This window comes from Volvox carteri (assembly GCF_000143455.1).
Source record: "Volvox carteri f. nagariensis unplaced genomic scaffold VOLCAscaffold_14, whole genome shotgun sequence".
Classification (NCBI taxonomy): Eukaryota; Viridiplantae; Chlorophyta; class Chlorophyceae; order Chlamydomonadales; family Volvocaceae; genus Volvox; species Volvox carteri.
Genome location: NW_003307557.1, coordinates 545,649 through 562,980, shown reverse-complemented (window position 1 = coordinate 562,980; position 17,332 = coordinate 545,649). Strand labels below are relative to the sequence as shown.

Genomic DNA, 17,332 nt, shown 5'->3' with positions numbered 1-17,332 from the left:
GGGGAGGCGAGATCCCTCGCCTCCCTTCCCCCACCCCTTCACTCGCGTGATGCAGCGGCACGGCGGCTGGAAATTCATCGGCCCCTTTTGCCCTCACCCCTTTCTTCCTCACCCCCTTCACTCCCCCCTTGTACTCCCGCCCTTCACTCCCTCCCCCCCCTCCCCCCCTTCACTCCCTCTTCCCCCTCACTTACTGCGGGCCCCTCACGCTGCCGCGTGCCTCTAACCCGCTGCAAGCTCCTGCATCCCCCCTTCCCCCTCTTAGCAAGTATGTGGGCGTTGCCGGCAGTTGTTGTTCCCTTAACCTCCGCCCCCCCCCACCGCAATCACCCTCCCCCTGCCACTCGGGCCCCTGCAGGCGGCTTCCCCATCATGCTGCGACACCGGCTGCACTGCCACATAGTTCGGGCAGCTGAGGTGGGGCAGTGCGGCGGCCTGGGGCCAGCAGCAGCAGCAGCAGCCTGCGCACGGGGCCCCCCTGGGCAGGGCCAGTGCCAGGAGGGTGCTGGGGGGCCCTCCGTCGGGGCACTCCTGCCGCCTCCTCCCCCTGCTGCTGCTGCTGCTGCTGGTTCCGTTGCCCCTCGCGAGTGGGTGGTTCTGAACGAGGTGGTTATCGACCGGGGCATCTCCTCCTTCCTCACCAACCTGGAGTGCTACTGCGATGGAACCTTCGTGACGCATGTGCAGGTGTGCGTGTGTATGTATGTGTGTGTGTGTGTGCTGGGGGGGAAATGCGGGGATAGGGTAAGGTTGGATGAAGGTGCGGTTCCGCTAGTAATCCATCCGGGGGTATGGTGGGGGAGCGGGAACGGGAACGGGGGGGGGAGGAAGGTTAAGGCGGTAAGGGGCCACACGTGCTGAACAGACACACATTCACCTTTCTTCCTCACGCTCTCCCGTCCCTCCAAAACACATACACACACACACACAAGCACCCCCCACATAGACGCACGCATACACGCACATACACCCCTTTCTTTGTCACTTCCCTTTCCCAGCAGCCTCTATGCTAGCGGCTCTAGTAAAACACACTCACACCTTCCCCCCTCCCCCTGCACTGTTTCCCCCCCCCCCCCGCAGGGTGATGGCCTCATCGTGGCCACCCCCACGGGGAGCACCGCCTACAATCTAGCGGCCGGCGGGTCCATGGTCCATCCGCAGGTGTGGGGGGGGGAGGGGGAAAGACGAACGAGGGGGGAGGGGGAGGGGGGAGGGTGTGTGTACGTGTGTGTATAGGGATGGCGATTTCCCGGGGAGCGGGCGGGGGCGGCGGTAGGCGAGGAGGAGGAATTGGCGAGCAGCAGTCGGAGTAATATGTTGGGATTACAGCCTGAAGCGGAGGGGAGTGGGGTGGGGGGGCCAGAAGACTTCACGATTTTTCGACGGTCCGCGCCCCGCCATCGGCCGGGCTGTGCACCTGCCTGTATTACGTTGCCTTGGGGTAGCGGGAGCGCCTCTTCGCACACCACCTCGCGCCCACGTAGCGGCAGGTTTCAGTCCGAGACGACGGGGGGCCGGGGGCCAGGGGTACGACACAGCCTCAATGTGTTCCATTGGCCCGGAAGCCTCCCACTCTGTAACAACAACACAACTCCTTTTCGCTACAGCGGTAGTACGACACGTCTACGACAGCAGCAGCAGCAGCAGCAACACCCTTCGACACAGCGCTGGACGTCAACGCGCTGAGGGGACGGCTGTCATGCGGGAGAGGCGCATGGCAGGGCCAAAAACATATCGGTGGTCGGTGGTACCGCCCACATAGGGGCCGCTGGGCGTCCTCGTGTCACATGGCGGCGGTGGCGGCGGCGGCGGCGGCTGCTCAACACATTGGCTCCTTCAGCTGCTCAGTCGGTAATTCAATGGCACGAATGGACGTCGGCACGGCCGTTCGCCCGTTCGCTCTCGGAGAAGATATTGCTGCGACATGTTGTATGTGACATATTCCCCCACTGCCCCTCCCTCCTCGCCGCCCTCCTCGTTCCCCTCCCCCCCCCCCCCGGGGTTCCCCCGTCTCTTCAGGTCCCCGGCATCCTGTTCACCCCCATCTGCCCGCACAGCTTGTCATTCCGCCCCCTCATCTTCCCTGACCACGTGTCGCTGTGCGTCCAGGTGGGCGGGGGGGGGCCGGGGGGGGTGCCGCTGGGGGGCCCGGGGGGGTGTTACCAGGTGGGGGGGGACATGTTGTGGGTAGGTGGTGCTAGGTGCGGTGCGGTGCGTTTCTGTAGGCATACATACATACATACATACATACATACATACATACATACATACATACATACATACATACATACATACATACATACATACATACATACATACACATCAGCTGGCAGGACAACTCGATGATCCCTCAAATGGATGGACCTCTCAAATCCAACATATCCAACATATCCATCCATCTCATGTCGCGTCGCCTCCTGGGACCGGAGATGCCCTGCGGCCCTCACAGCCCGTCCTTGCCCTCACAGACCCCCTCCCCTCCCCTCCCCTCCCCGCCACCCAACCAATCATTCAATCAATCGATCGATTGATCGATCCCACCACCACCACCACCACCACCACAACAACAACAACAACAACAACGCAGGTCCCCGCCAACAGTCGCGCCCAGATGTGGTGCTCATTCGACGGCAAGGACCGTCAGGCGCTCAACGCCGGGGACGCGGTGGTCATTCGCATGAGCGCCTGGCCGGTACCGACGGTGTGCTCCAAGGACGCATCACGAGACTGGTTCAGCGGCGTGCGGGAGGGCCTGCACTGGAACATGCGACGGCTGCAGGCGGGGGCGGGGCAGTAGCAGCTCTGGTAGTGTTAGAAGTATTGGTAAAGTGGTGATAGCTACAGCACTTGAGTCCTGCAGTGAGGTGGCCGGTACGGCACGGTACGGCCGCATGTACGATGTGGCAGGAGGTTCGTCTGCAGGGCGTGTGGGGTAGTGGTGGCGGTTTCCTGACCGATAGTACGGTCGGGAGGAAGGTGGATATTGTGCGGGGAGGGGAGGGGGGGTAGGAGGTGTTTTCGACTCGTATGCTGTACGTACGTCTGTAGTATGTGTTAACGTGCTGGATGCGAGGAAAGGGGAAAATGCTGTTTTGTATTTGGGGGAGTTAGTTAGTTCGTTAGTTAGTTGGGGATTCCTATGGTATCTCACGTTTGGGGAGGGGGGGGGGTTAGTGCCGTGGTGGCTTCAAGATAGAGCTCGGAGGTTTCCATCACCGTCGAGGCGCAGTGGAGGGCGGGCGGGCGCTAGCTGGCCCTGAACTGCCCTGCCCTGCGCTGCCCTTCACTTCAGGGGAAGGTTATAAGGGTTGCAAGGGACGTGGAAGGCCCTCAGTTGGAGCCCCCGGGGGGTCCACCCGGCAACCAGGGTGGCGGCGGGTGGTGGCGGGTGCGGTGTGGCGATGCGATGTGCGCGGTTGCGGGGAGGGGTCAGTCCCTGTAGGCCGGGTGGGTGAGGGGGTGGGCTGGGCTGAGATGGTGGTGGTGGTGGTGGTGGTGGTGGTGGAGTTCCGTACAGGGCATATTGCCGACACCACTACTCGAAGCGGCGATGGCGGGAATAACCCCCCACTCCCACCCTTTCTCCCGCCTACTTTTCACCCCCATGGAGACACACACGCACACACACGCACACACACACACACACACGCACAGGAGAAGATTTTCGAATCAAGGGTTATTATTTGGAGGAACTGGAATTTCGGATGTTGCGTGATGTGGACGGGCGCCAGCTTCTGCTGGCTTGCTGGCTTCAGGACTCCTGTGCGCCGCCGTCATCATCATCATCATCACCGCCGTCATCACTGTGGTGGTGGCGGTGGTGGTGGTGGCCACGGTGGAACCGATTCGGGCAGCCACGTACATTCGAAGTGGATTGGTACGGCATTCTTTCTTCATGTCATTCAGATTTTCCTAAGAGCAGCATTTGGCAATAGTGGACCTAATAGTGCCTGGAGGGCCTGGTCGGGTCCGTCGCATGTGCGACCCTACATGTCAAAGTGGCGGCGGGAGGTATTGCCTCACCGGGGTGGCGGTTGGGTGAGCTGCCAAACCAGGACAGAACAGGCAACGCACAACTCCCAACCGCCAACTGACGCCGGAGAGCTAGCCTCTCCCCCCTCCCTGGGGTCCCCTGAGATTCCCCCTGGGAACCGGTGGGGGAGTGGAGGGTGGGGTGGGGTGGGGTGCACGCGGCGGGCTGGGTCGAGACGAGAGACTCAACCGGGGCCGTGTCGCTACGGGAGGACGAGAGGGAGCGAGTGCTAGCTACTGTGCGACCTCTTGTTGCCGCCGGGTACTGCTGCTCCACTGACTGAGAGTGTGTTAGTTCGGCGCCACGATGCGCTTGTGATGGGGCGCTGTAGGGCCGCTGTAGGGATGCGGCCGCCTCTCCTCCTCAAACCGGGGGTTGGCCCACTCCATCAGCCTAGCCGGGGGCGCACCGGCACCGGCACCGCTCCGTGTCAGGGATTGTGCCACTGCAGGGGGGCGGTGGCTGATCGGTCGTCCCTCGGGGGATGGACGGGCCACCGGCGGGAGCTGTGTGTATGTGTGTTATAGCGCCTACAGCATTTTAGCAGGCACACAGAATGCTCCGTTACCTCCCCCTTCCACGCACGCGTGTGGGACTGCCGCTCGAATGCCCATCGGATCGCTCTACCGCAGCTGTACTCCTGTATGTATATATGTATGTATATTTTTTGTGTAGGTGTGTAGGTGGCGGAGAATTTGTCGTTGTGTGAGAGGCGAGTGAGGACGCACCACCGCAGCTCGCGCGTGCGTGGGTGTTTTGACAGCGTCCGTCCACCAGTTCACGCAATTCGGGAGCGAAGCGAAGCGATGTCGGGTCGTGTGTAAATGTACCCTGTACCGTCTTACTGCATCTGGCCCACTGCCGGTAAAGGGGGGGTCTGTTGGCCTGACGATGATGGCGGTGGTGGCGGAAGTTGTTCCCTGCGGCCTGTTGTATGTTGCCTGGAGAGGCGTTGATTGGTTGGTTGAGGGCGCAATGGCAACGGTTTGCGATACTGCCCGAGACGCTGTCCTAATTGTGTGAGTACGTGTGTCTGTGTGTACGTGTGTGTTTGTGTGCAGGTCTTTCCTCCACTGGGGCAGCGCCACATGGGGCACACATGCGTCGGAGCTGACGGGCAGGGCACCCGGAGGGCTTTGTATTGGAGATGGGAGAAGGGTTTTAGGGCTCGACAAGTTTAAGTTCAGTTTGGATACCATTTGAACAACACGTGAATCACCCTCGGATTTCTCGAGCTGCCCCAATGGCATCCGTGCATGCGCCCTAGTGCTTCAGCTTCCACCAAGGATCCAGAGCTGGGGGGTTGATCCGAACGTTTCCGTACTCGTGCCGCATCCAGCCGACATGACAATGACAAAGTTGGCTCGTAGGGCCCAGGTCCTCATGATGTGCGGAAGGAAGGCGCTCAGAGTCAGCACATGGAGCAGCATTAGTTACACTGGAGCCCGAACGGCTCAAGTGCAGCACCGTGACGAGCGCAAACCGCGCACAGCACTGTGGGCCTTACTGGTTGGGTTTGAGACTTCGAGAGGAGGCTCCGTTCCGGTCAATACGGCAGCATGGCGGACCCTTACGGCATTTTCCTGTGTGTGTGCTTCTATACAAACTAAACTGCTGCTCAACAATCGGATTGCGGGATACCTGGTTCATCTGTATGTCGCTGCTACTTGGCGATGCCTTTTGGGCTTTCCTTCTCCATGGGGTCAATGCCGCTCCAGTTCCATGGGGCCAATCCAATGGGGCTAAGGTTCTGGAACTCTGCTATCAAGAGGCCAGGTGTTTGAGGGTACTGACTGGTAACATCTCGCGACGGCACGATATCTCGGTCTACATTACGGCCCGGGCACGCAGTTCTCAGCCTGCACCAAACGAACAGAACTCAGTTGTCAGGAGGCCGGGGACACTGCGCCACCGGGCCTTCATTGCCGACCTTGAGCTGGCTGGGGGGGGTGTTGCTGAGTGCGGGACGAGGAGCAAGGTCCTAGCTTTCCTAAGGAGTTTGGGAGCTGAGCCCCCAGCCGGTCTGCGTGGTGACGACCTCATAGCGCATTATGCCACCGTTAGGTTGCCAGTGGGAAGCATACTTAAAGAGTTTGCTAGGCCGCTCGACGCCCGGTGGGAGTGCCTGGATACCCTAGGCGACCCACGCACCTTCCCAAGTAGAAGTACCGGCGTCAAAGCATGTCGCTATCTGAACTGGAGCCATTCCAATGCTCATCGACTATCCCTGCAGCCCCAGCGCCAATCAATTGGCCTCGCCGTCCTCTGAAATACCATCCTCGGTGACCTGGGGCCGAGCTTTTGAAGTACCCGACATCGACATCGACGTTGCGGAACCCCCTCCACACCTGACTTCCTCTTTTTCTTGACCTGCATGTACCCATCCGTTGCTACTTCTTTCGAGGTCATCGTCAACCACCTACACAATGACAAGGATGCTAACGAGCGTGGCGCCCTCACCCTCGCTGTCACCAGCACCGTCATCGTCACCCAGCACTGCTGTGAGCAGTGAGATCGCGCCCCGCCCAGCTCCCTACCACCCTATATCCATCCCGTTCACCCTCGCCCGTTAGCCCAACCCGCCACATTTCCGTTCCCTATCACTTGTTGCCATCCATCCCTTGCTCCAACAAGTTCAAGGTCAGCTCAATCACAGCGCTGTCATCCCAACACCAAGTAACAAAATGAAAACAGCAGCTGCCTTCATGATGGCGACCGAGCTGCGGTAGCCTGATAGTGGTCCACAGAGTGGCTGCAAGACAGACGGTCCGACACATCCAAGTGCAAGAGAGTGTATGTATGTTGTTACAGGGTGGTTAACTTCGCCAGCGGCCCCCTTTCCCGAGGCAGTCCCTGCTCTCCCCTGCTAGAGGGGCACCCTAATCCGTCACCCCATCCGACTTCAGAATGTATTCGTTGGGTTCGGCAACTCACCACCAGCATCCAACCAAATCTAGCGGATCAACGGCGCATCAACTTTGTTCCTGGTCAGCTCGCAAGTTGATTTTATCACGTCCTACACCATCCATAAGATGGGGGGCCACCTCCCATTTCGACACTCCTCAAACACCCGAGGAGCCGGCTGGCGGATTTGAACCCGGGTCGGCCGGGAGCAGAAGTCAGGCCTTAACCTCTGCCAGCCGCCTGCCAGCCGCCCCCCCGAGTGTATGTATATGTGTGTGTGGTCAAGCTGATGGGTTGTATGATGTCCAAGCGAATAGGTACCTCGGCAAACCCTACCGAAGTCGCAGTCCCACCATCACCCAAAGTGACCGTTAGGTTGGGATGTACATTGTCCGACGGGTGAATCGCCAAACCCATGTGACGAGCAAAACCTCCACTTAAAAGACCAGCTACGCAGACGTAAAAGTTCGAGTCAAGTTGGGTAGTCAGATGGGGCCTGAATTCTCCGTGGGGCGGGGCATAAAGCAAGGGTGCCCCCTTAGTGTCACCCTTTTCGGATTATTCATTGAGGTGTTCGTTCACTACATCCAGGCCCACGATACCGACTGCCGTGTGCGCCTTCCTGACCGATGGAACATCCTCCGTGAGCAGGGTGTAAGCTTACTCGGACTCCTTGAGGCCTATTGCAAGGCGACGGGAATGGGCGCCAACGCAGCCAAGTGTGAAGTCCTCATTTTTTGGGGCACAGCACGGGAGCAGCCTTGTGGAAGCCGAGTACCGGTTATGTGGGGCGTGTTTGAGGGTACTGACGGGTAACGAGACGGCACAATAACTCGGGCTACATTACGGCCCAGGCACGCAGCTCTCAGCCTGCACCAAACAACTACTAGCAGCTGGGAAACGGGCCACGTTTGGCCTCAGTGCCCTGTGTCGAGATAAGAAAATTTGTACCCTTAAGCTGTGCTTGTCCCTCTATAACGCGCTCGTTGTGCCGGTGTTTTCGTATGGGGCGCAAGTTTGGGGATCTGATTTTCTTGGTGTGAATTTCGAGAGCGCAATGGCGAACCCTATGGTGCAGGAGCAGCGCACATATACGCAGGAGTGGTCAGTGGTAGGAGCGAGGAGCCAGGCTATGGTTTCGCTTTATCGCGAGCTGTCACAAAGGCCACTCCAGTGTCACAAAGGCCGCATGTAGTCACTTGCTTGTAACCGGTACGGGAAGTAACAGGGTGTTTCCACTTGTCCGAACACTATCTTCGGTACACTATGTGCTAGTGTGGACTTAGTGTGGACGGTGTTTCCACTAGCGGCACTAAGGAGCGCCGAAACCAAAATTGTTTTCGTATTTTGAACGTTTTAGCGCCAGGGATTAATTGCTGATAATTGTCAAGGTCTGTAAGAATTCGCGTAGTAGGATCCGCTGCGGCGCAGCCTGCGTCATGATGTCCGCCATGAAGTCCGCATGGTGCATTGGCAACGTCCGGCCAGCGAAGGAAGGCAAACTAGCGGTATATGTTTGCTGAACGTTATTGAAGGAGGGCTCCATTGCAAAATGGCGGTGTTCTGAGGCTGTCGGTGTTGGGCGTGCGCAAGTCAACGCGGCGTTTGCAGGAAGGAAAAAAGATAGCTGCTTACGTCTAAAGTCTGTGGTCAGAAGGGACAATCCAGCTCATAAAAGTTGCCCGCCAAATAGTTAGTGCTAGGTACTAAAGTTAATGGCAGGTCTGAGGTCCAATTAACTTTAGTGTGCGCTAGTGTGGACTTAGTGTACGGGGTGTTTCCACTAGGCCTTACGGTTCTCCGCCAGGAGTGCCCCAACCTCCAATTTGTTTGATGAATATTTTCTACTATCATTAGTAGTATCAATATATGCATTTAGAACGGCGAGAGACGAGTCCAGGACGAAAAACATTCAAACTTATTGTTAGTGTTCGGCCAAGTGGAAACACCCTGTAAGGCACTTAAGTGCCGCTAGTGCCTGTACGGCTAGTGACCGACTTGGTTATTGATACCATGCATCCAAATCTTAAGATTACTACACGCACGTCGCGTGCACATGTCAATAACAGGATGATCCTAAATACTATCTCACGACATTGCAAAATACCATATGGGGCAAGAACATTGCACGTCGGGTGTGTCTCAGACGGCGGCCCTTTGATCGGTTTTAAATTATTTTGAAGTGCTTAATTTCCTTTACAGGCTGAGTGCATCGGAGGTTAGGACTTTCGATGCAGCCGCGGTACAAAGCTTCGTTCAGCTGACGGGCGACTCTAACCCGATCCATACTGACTTAGTTAATGCGAAAAAAGCAGGTAACCAGGAGGTGTGTTTGTGCCACTTAGTCCAAAAAAAGAAGATATGGGCGGATGGGTCCGTGCAGGTTTCGGTGCGCCAGTGATACCCGGAATACTCGTTGCCTCATTATTTCCCGCAATCATCGGCAGCAGATTCCCAGGTACACTGTATGCCACACAAACGTTGCGGTTCCGAGCGCCAGTTCTGGTGAGATGTGGAAAGCCAGGAAGCAAGTTGCTAGGTTTACCTGCATCTTTAAACATCGTTTCCCCGCAGGTAGGGCAATCAGTGAAGGCAACGGTTACCGTTCAGAGGCTTAGCGGGCGCCGAGTTACATTCAGGACTGTTGCAGAACTGCAGGACATTTGTCAGGTCATTGTCGACGGCGAGGCACTAGCCTTGCTACCTGAAGATACTGGCGCATCGGGCTGAATTCCGTGCTGGGCAGGCGGCGTGCAAATCTGGTTTCTGGAGCTGCACGTAAGCATCTAGCTTTTCTGTGGCATGTTTTGACAGTTAATATCGACGGCTTGTCCCAAGGCCGGGCGGTCTATTTGCATTCCTACTACGTATGGGTGGGATGTAAAAACCTTTTCACCTTTTAACAGACCGGGACAAGAGGTAATTAGGCCTGACACGGAGGACAGGAACTACACTCCGAAACCAACGCTAACCAATAGGGGCGACATACTACGCGCCACAACAGAAGAATATTCCGCCCTCACGAGAAAGCCTCGTACTCATTGGGGATCTGGCCGTCGACTCCAAAGCTACGGTAAACGAACGCCAGCGCCGCGATAGTATACACAGGGCAACCAACCCTTCCAAATGTACTTGGCGGACCGCCGACGAGTCACAGCGGAGTTACAGAGTCTTACCATGCATGCAGGTTTAAATCTGCCTGTTCCCGCTAACGTAAACCTCATAACGTCTTTCTGCATCTAATGTGCTGTCAGATTATGTCCAGTCAACCATCTTCGCTTACCGAGTCACCCCTTACCGCCCCCGCCCAGATCCCTAGGTCCAGACACCACTCCCATCACACACTTCTCCGCTCACCGCCTCACGGCAAAGCCCCAAACCGATCCTCAGCAGCAAGAGGACGACTTATTGTTAATTGGCTTGCCCTCCGTGGGCCGAACGACGGGGCCGCCGGGCTTGGGTGGAACGGGCTGGCTGGCCATCCTGTGACGTCGAGGCAAAGGGTTGCAGCAGTCGCAATAGCAGCCGAGAGTGTATGTATGTGTGCACCAGATGTCCTGAACTGTACTTCAATACAGAGAACCATGTGTAATATCCCATAGCTATGACGACACGAGTTCCCCAAAACTCGATGTGCCATCACCTTCAAATTCGCTTCCATTGCCGCATATGTGGTGTTGCTACAATATGCAAATGCCACAACGAACACAGGAAGTTCAATCACATGAGTTATGCAAAACAATGAACACCCCAAACATAAACTTTCTACCGTTTTGTTCGAGATGTTACAGCCTGCCACCCCGCAACAGCTGTACCCCACCTGTTCTTGATCTCCGCCGCCATTGTCATGAAAGCCTGCTCTACGTTCGTTGCGTTCTTGGCGGAAGTTTCGAGGAACGGGATGCCGATCTCGTCGGCAAAGGCCTGCCAACAGCAAAAACACACCACACGCATACCATTCTTCATAGAAAGAGGGTAACGCGGCGTGGCGCAGAGCATGACTTAGGTCACCCTTACCTTGGCTGCCTGGTAGTCGACGACCTTTTTTCCTGTGAGGTCGCTCTTGTTGCCCACGAGCAACTTGTTGACATTCTCGCTCGCGTACCTATCAATCTCTGCCAGCCACTGCTTCACGTTGTTGAAGCTCTCCTGGTCAGTTACGTCGTACACAACCTACAAAAGTAGCCCCACCCTTGGTATGTGCATCGCCATACCCAAACGACACTGTAGCAGAAGGGTTGTCGAGAGCCCCCACTCACGATGATGCCATGCGCGCCACGGTAGTAGCTGCTGGTAATAGTCCGGAAGCGCTCCTGCCCAGCCGTATCCCACTGCGCACATAGGTCAGTGCAACGAGGTAGGCCTCACACAACCCATTGTACAAAAGAAGGATAGAATCGGACAGCTTCGCGCCACGTTACTCACAATTTGCAGCTTGATCACTTTTCCATCCAGCTCCACAGTGCGGATTTTCTGCAAACCCAAGCAAAGAATCAACGCCTGGGAGGCGGTGACTAGCAAGCTACACTGCGTTCGGAACTTACAAAGTCCACACCGATGGTACTGATATAGCTCTCGGTGTAGGTGTCATCCTGTGAAGAAGAGAAGTTCTCAACGCCAAATAAGCTCGAGATACGTTATGCGCAGTCTAATTGCAATGAAAGGCTTACCGCGAACCGCAGAAGCAGGCAGGACTTGCCCACGCCGGAGTCGCCGATGAGCAGAAGCTGCGCGCAGATAATGAATAGCCTGTAAGACAGCTAGCTATGGAAGAGGAGAAAGGTACATTGCTAAAGTGCCATTTCACCTTGAACAGGTAATCGCTGTGGTTGAGCGTTGAGAAGGGTCGGAGGGAGGGATCGTGTTAGAAATTCTTGTCAAAAGGATCAACAAAGTCCCAGCTGGACCTACTACTCAGGATTCATCTTGGCTACAGCAGGCGTCCAAGATGGGCGCCGCGCTGGCCCTGCGGGCCTACAGGTCTGCTCCTTCCCTTCGGCGACCTAGACTGAGGACTTCCTCTCTTTCACGTGTTAGGCCTGAAGCAGCAGCTCGTTAGCACGCTTCGTCTCACTGTGTGAAATTGCTATACAACGCAGTTCATTGCTACTCTCAAACACAAAACAAGTTTGCCGTACGGAAGCCTGCAGCTGTAGACCACTCGTAACCTGCACAGCTTTATAAGAACGCAATTGCAAATAGATAGTAATTTGGAAAAAACGTTGAGCTCTCATCTCAAGAGTGTTGGCGCCGACGACGAGTTTCTGTATTCTGAACCCCAAGGGCCCATCTTTGGTGTTGCATGACCCCCCGGTACATTTCATTGCTGTATATTAATAGTTTAACTTCCAGCTGCTTTCATCCTGCTTCTGAGCTGCTCCTCAGACAAGACAAGGCGCTTAGCATCCTGGCTTACACGCTGCCCTGCTCCAGACCTTTCATATTACTCACGACTTAATACCTATATTCTTTGTCATGCCATTCGAAAGCCATTGACTTGAGGTTCTACGCCAGTTGACGGTCCATGGGTCTTCAGAAAGAAACCGTCCGGTTCTAACGTTGTCATGGCCAGATCAAGCCCCGCGGTAATGGCCTTTAAAACCCAGACCCCGTTAACAGTATGTCCAATAAATGGCACATCCCATGAATACGGGCGCGCGTGTGGCAAGCTGGGCGCCTGTTTCAACCCGTTTCAAGGAACGAAAAAACCTCGCCCATCAAGCCTTAGCCTCTCCGGGGCTGAAGCCCACGGATATAACTTTAGCCATGGCACCCTTCTCCGTTCCCACGGTCTTGTGCACATGCCGGGTTTGCCGGGTCCCCGTAGCGACCTGGACACATATCGTTCCTCCTAAGAGCATCCACTCCTTGGGGCTCCCTGCCGTTACAGTCACTCTGCCGGGAAACAGCTGTTTTTTCGCTGGCAGAACCGGCACACATCAGCCAAGCAATCAACTACGCTACTCCTCTTTACTTCTGATAAGTCTCTGAATACAAGATCACCGCATAATACCCAGCTCCATAGTGGAGTACCATGCAGCCCTTCATGCAATGCCACCTAAGTGCTCTGAACTCCATACTATGGACCTGGGAAGCAGTAGCAGCAGTGGCAGTAGCAGGCAAGCAGCTCCCTCGCCCATCCTGTCCGCAACCTTAATAGCAAGCCGTCCCACCCCAAAACCCCCGAGCGTTAGCTAGCTTCGGTCCAGTCCAATCCGGATATGCAGCAGCAAAGCCCGCGGATGCAACCACCAACCGTCCGCCCCCGCACCCGCCCCACAACTCCCCCCTCTTCCACTTCCACTCCCATGGCAGTTCCCACATGACCGCATCCGGGACGCTGTGTCCTGACACCCCATGTCGCCTGGAGCAGCTGGGGACCCCCGGGTGCTCACATACGTCTGGGCTGACAGGGGCAGTGCTCTGTACCGCAGCCCTGTCGGGGATGACTGCCTCCGTTCTGACATTCCGACGGCCCGACTCCCTGGCTCCCTCCGCCGCCGCTCTGCAGTGCTCTACATACCGGGACGGTGGACGGACGAGGGAGGACGACGATGGTCCACCGCGTAACCGCACTAAAAACACTTTACCGTCCACGGCCCCTCCCCCATGGCTTTTACGGACACCCCCGCACAAGTGCTTGTGCGGAACTTGTAACTTTTGCATACCATAGATCTAAAAGGGTCTATACGCGCAGTGCTGCCTGCGGGGTCATCGATCGCTGGTCACTGGTCCAGGTATTTGGCCTGCGGCCATCACATCAGGGAGCAAGCAGCATGATGAGGGCACTGATGGCGATGATGATGGCGAAGGAGGTTTCGGCGCCCTAGGTCAGCGGGGGGCCGACGGACAGGCGGCTGCACCGCACCCGGCTCACCTGTTCCAGCTGATGTCTTAGGGCCTAAGCAGCTCGCAGGAAAGGGTTCAACCCTTTAGCTGAAAGAAAACACGCAACTAGAGGTCGCTCAAAAGGATTAGCCGCTATCAGCCTGAGATCTCTCCTTCCCCCTGAGCGGACACCAAAGACAGGCATCATGTGTGTTCACCCCGCCTCCCGCACGCCCTCCCGCACGCCCTCCCGCACGCCCTCCCCCACGCCCTCCCTCCCGCATGCCGTGCGCGTTTGTCCGCCCCCCTAATGGGCCCCCCTCATCCCGCCCCTTTGTCAGCCACTTCCTCCACCACTTCCTCCCCTTCCTGTCCCCTTGCACCCACCATCTGTACCCCCTTCCGCGTCAGACCGCACTTCTCGTAGAAGGGCGCGTTGTCCTCGCTGCAGTCCAGAATGGTCTTGTAACACCCCGCCTCACGAGCCGTGTCCACCAGTGCACTGATCAGCCTGCACTAGGCCGAGTGGGCCAGCGGGGGGAGGGGGAGGGGGGAGGGGGGAAACACTCCATCATCCCAAGGGGGAGAGCAAGACGAGGCAAATGAGCTGCAAGGGGGAAGGAGGGGAGGGAAGGCGGACAGGAAAGGCAGAAAGATTGGCGGGAGGCGGCACCCCTACATGGGCATGTAAGCAGGTACGCAACGAAGAGTGTTCGTGGTGTTTAAAGCCCACCTGGGGTCAATTGTCTTTCCATTTTTCACTTGGCGGCTGGGAGTTACATCACCCCCCGGAGCAACCCCGGTCCCGCCACGTCCTCCACGCGCGCACGCACGCGCCAGGATCCCCCGCTCCAGGTCGGCAGCCAGCTCCCCAGGTGCACCTCCAGCTGTACCTCTCTAAACAGCCAGTGCTGCTCTCACAACAGACACCTCCACCACCACCAACAACAACAACATCGTGAAGATCGTCATTTCCATCAACACCACCTCTAAATCCAGATCCAGATCCAGATCCACCGGAAAGAGATTCTCCTGGGCCGCTGAATGGTCACCACCTTGGGGCCTCAACACACGTGCGGAGCATCTATTCGCCTGTAAGAGGTCTTTTCGACCTCCTCCATCTTCCCCGCCCGCAGCGCGGCCCAGATCCCCTCACATTTCCCCTACACCAAAAATAAATGTCGGAAACGTAATGGGCTTTACTTCCAGAAACACGGGCCGATGACTTCATCACTGCTCACGGGGACCCACGGGGCCAGTACCGGACTCTGGACGCATTCCGGCAGTTCACTTCTGGTATCCTCTCAGCATATGATCCTCCCCCACCCCTTCCCCCTCCCCTCCCCCAGATGTTGTGATGACCCACTTGAGCCCGAGCTTCTTTCCGCGATACGCGGGGTCCACCACCACATCCTCGATGTGGCCCACCTGCCCGGTCAAACCACACCACGAGGAGGGGGAGGCGGGAGAGGAAAGGAGGAGGAGGAGTGTGTACACACTGTTGCACATTGAAGGGACGGTCTGGCGGGTGCAATCTGCAATGCACTGCGCCCCACACGACGCCTTGCCGGTTGAGAGGACAGGGGGCCAGGCGGGGACGGGGGAGTCTGGGTGGGTGCAGCAGTACCAACTACCAACTACCAGCAGTACCAACTACCAACTACCAGCAGCAGCACATGTTACCGGGTGGGATATTCAGGCAGCGGCCCGGGGCTTTCCAAGCAAGCCGGCACCGGTGATGTCGTCCCCTGTCGTGCGCCCTGACAGGTTCCCATGCGGGGTCCCCTCCCTCTCCACTTCACTTCCCCAGCCTCCACCCTCCCATTAACCTCAGTGTCAGGGTTTAGGGCTTCACTTCTTATAAATGATCCCCTCCGTTATCGCCTCTCTCCAATCCCCATCCACACACACACATAAACTTGCACACATGCATTTACACACATACATACGCACCTTGCCGCAGTTGTGAATGAACTTGATCTCCACAATCATGGCCGCAGTTGCGATAACGCGCCCTCCATCTGGCAGTGGTGGAGTGGAGGGGTGCAGGACCGGGCCGTGCGGGGCGGGGCCAGGGGGGTGGGTGGGCCTGAGGGAGCCGCTCTCAGGGGAGCCGGGACCTGCACTGGGGTCCACCTTGAACCACTGCTCTGAGCGCTGCCACAGCTTTTACAGTCGCACTTTTGGTTGATTAGTGGGCTTTGTGCTGATTCAAGTTGGATCCAACTGGACTCCCGTGCAAGAGCACTGGACCGCTGCTCCCGTGCCATGGAAAAGCAATACAACGTGTGGAAGCCGGGGTTTGTACGGCGTACGGCGTACGGCACGGGGCACAGTGCAGTAGTATATTCGGGCGTTCACAGCTGCCGCCATGATGTGGCCAGATAGCGTGTGTCCCCCCCCTCGACACTCCAAGGGCATATGGGCGTATGGGTGTGTGACTCTGACGGCACGCGGCACATCAACAGCGGCTGTCTGCTTATGGCACCCATGGAACCCTGCCCGCGGCTGAGCGGGGGGTCGGGTGAAGTCGGGGGAACGGGTGGGCGAGTCTTTTTCGGGGGGTTTTAAAACTTGTTCAGGCAGGCCCTATGCTGGAAGGCTGGTCCTTGCCTCGTCAGTGCTTCAGTGCTTCAAAGTGGTTAATTGTAGGGCGGCATATGCCGCTGCACCGCTTACCTTCAATCACAAGTGTATAGTAGTTCCCCGCGGAGTTTCGTTGTGTGACTTGTTCTGCGGGAGGTTGCAGAGCTTGGCGCCGAGGATTCGGTACAGAGCTTTGGGAGATGGGAGTGGTGCCCGGGATTTTAATGGAGTTTTTACCACACAGGCAGGAATGTTGTTTACACACGTGCGCGTGCAATATTTCCTGGCATGGAAGCTAGATCTTGCAGACATGAAATCTATTGATGCAGGGATGGAACCCACAGGCACACCTGTCGGAAGACACGTACCTTCAAAGGCTTCCCGGGTAACCTCACCAACAGTCGTTAAGTGTGCAAGGAGCTCCAAGAACCCTGAAGAAAGATCGACAAGCTCTGCTTCCGGGGCCAAGTTTTACCAAAGCAATTGCGCTGTGCGTATGTACCTTTATCGAAATCGGAGGCTTGTAGTTTGCGAACCTCATAATTGGACTCGGATGCCATGTTAAGATGTTGCAATAACGTTGCATTTGTGGGCGATCGAACGCACAAAGCACCCAAGCAAGTCATTCTGCTTCCGTACCTGTGACGATACGGTACAGCCGTTCGGGACCGTCGAGCGTTGACCAATTGCGGGCATACAGCGAAATGCACTAATGAAACATTGAATGATGCATTCCGTCCCATCTGACCCAATTCAAGGCCTGCTGGTTGGCGGCCAATTGCAAGCGTTTACACAAACTGAGGATGCAATTCCAAAGGGCACATGATTCCATAAGCCAAACCTTTGATTAAACATGGTAGTTTAAATCATGACCTTCGCATCTGTGTCGTTGCCGTTGCCGGGCGGCGCCCCCGACAAAGAAACTGGTTACCAGCCCAGCCTGTCTTTTGGCTGGCAGCCTTCAGGGACCTCCTCTCCGCC

General features: G+C 56.8%; 3 protein-coding genes across 3 annotated transcripts in view; 1 reads left to right on the top strand and 2 right to left on the bottom strand.

Annotated features, from left to right (window-relative positions):
• VOLCADRAFT_59341 (uncharacterized protein) overlaps positions 1-2,797 on the top strand; it is a gene marked incomplete at both ends in the record, with an annotated part of 3,053 nt that extends 256 nt beyond the window's left edge. Inside the window, 5 exons of the mRNA XM_002949440.1 lie at positions 359-417; positions 589-687; positions 1,081-1,161; positions 2,020-2,109; positions 2,588-2,797. Of these exons, the coding sequence (XP_002949486.1) occupies positions 359-417; positions 589-687; positions 1,081-1,161; positions 2,020-2,109; positions 2,588-2,797 (539 nt within the window). The remainder of the gene's footprint in view (positions 1-358; positions 418-588; positions 688-1,080; positions 1,162-2,019; positions 2,110-2,587) is intronic.
• A 7,025-nt stretch (positions 2,798-9,822) lies between these two features.
• rabD (RabD/Rab1) lies at positions 9,823-13,953 on the bottom strand. The gene is made up of 9 exons (XM_002949324.1): positions 11,849-13,953; positions 11,745-11,760; positions 11,608-11,664; positions 11,482-11,529; positions 11,363-11,410; positions 11,197-11,268; positions 10,955-11,110; positions 10,758-10,861; positions 9,823-10,420 (listed from the first exon to the last, which is right to left on the bottom strand). The coding sequence occupies exons 1-9, from the start codon at positions 11,860-11,862 to the stop codon at positions 10,324-10,326; spliced, it is 612 nt and encodes a 203-aa protein (XP_002949370.1). The 5' UTR covers positions 11,863-13,953; the 3' UTR covers positions 9,823-10,323.
• Positions 13,954-14,149: 196 nt separating this feature from the next.
• VOLCADRAFT_47170 (uncharacterized protein) lies at positions 14,150-15,781 on the bottom strand (the record flags this gene model as incomplete). Its single annotated transcript, XM_002949323.1, has 3 exons — positions 14,150-14,276; positions 15,132-15,193; positions 15,719-15,781. Coding segments are annotated over 3 exons (252 nt in total), but the record flags the coding sequence as incomplete, so codon positions are not given.
• Between the last annotated feature and the right edge of the window lie 1,551 nt (positions 15,782-17,332).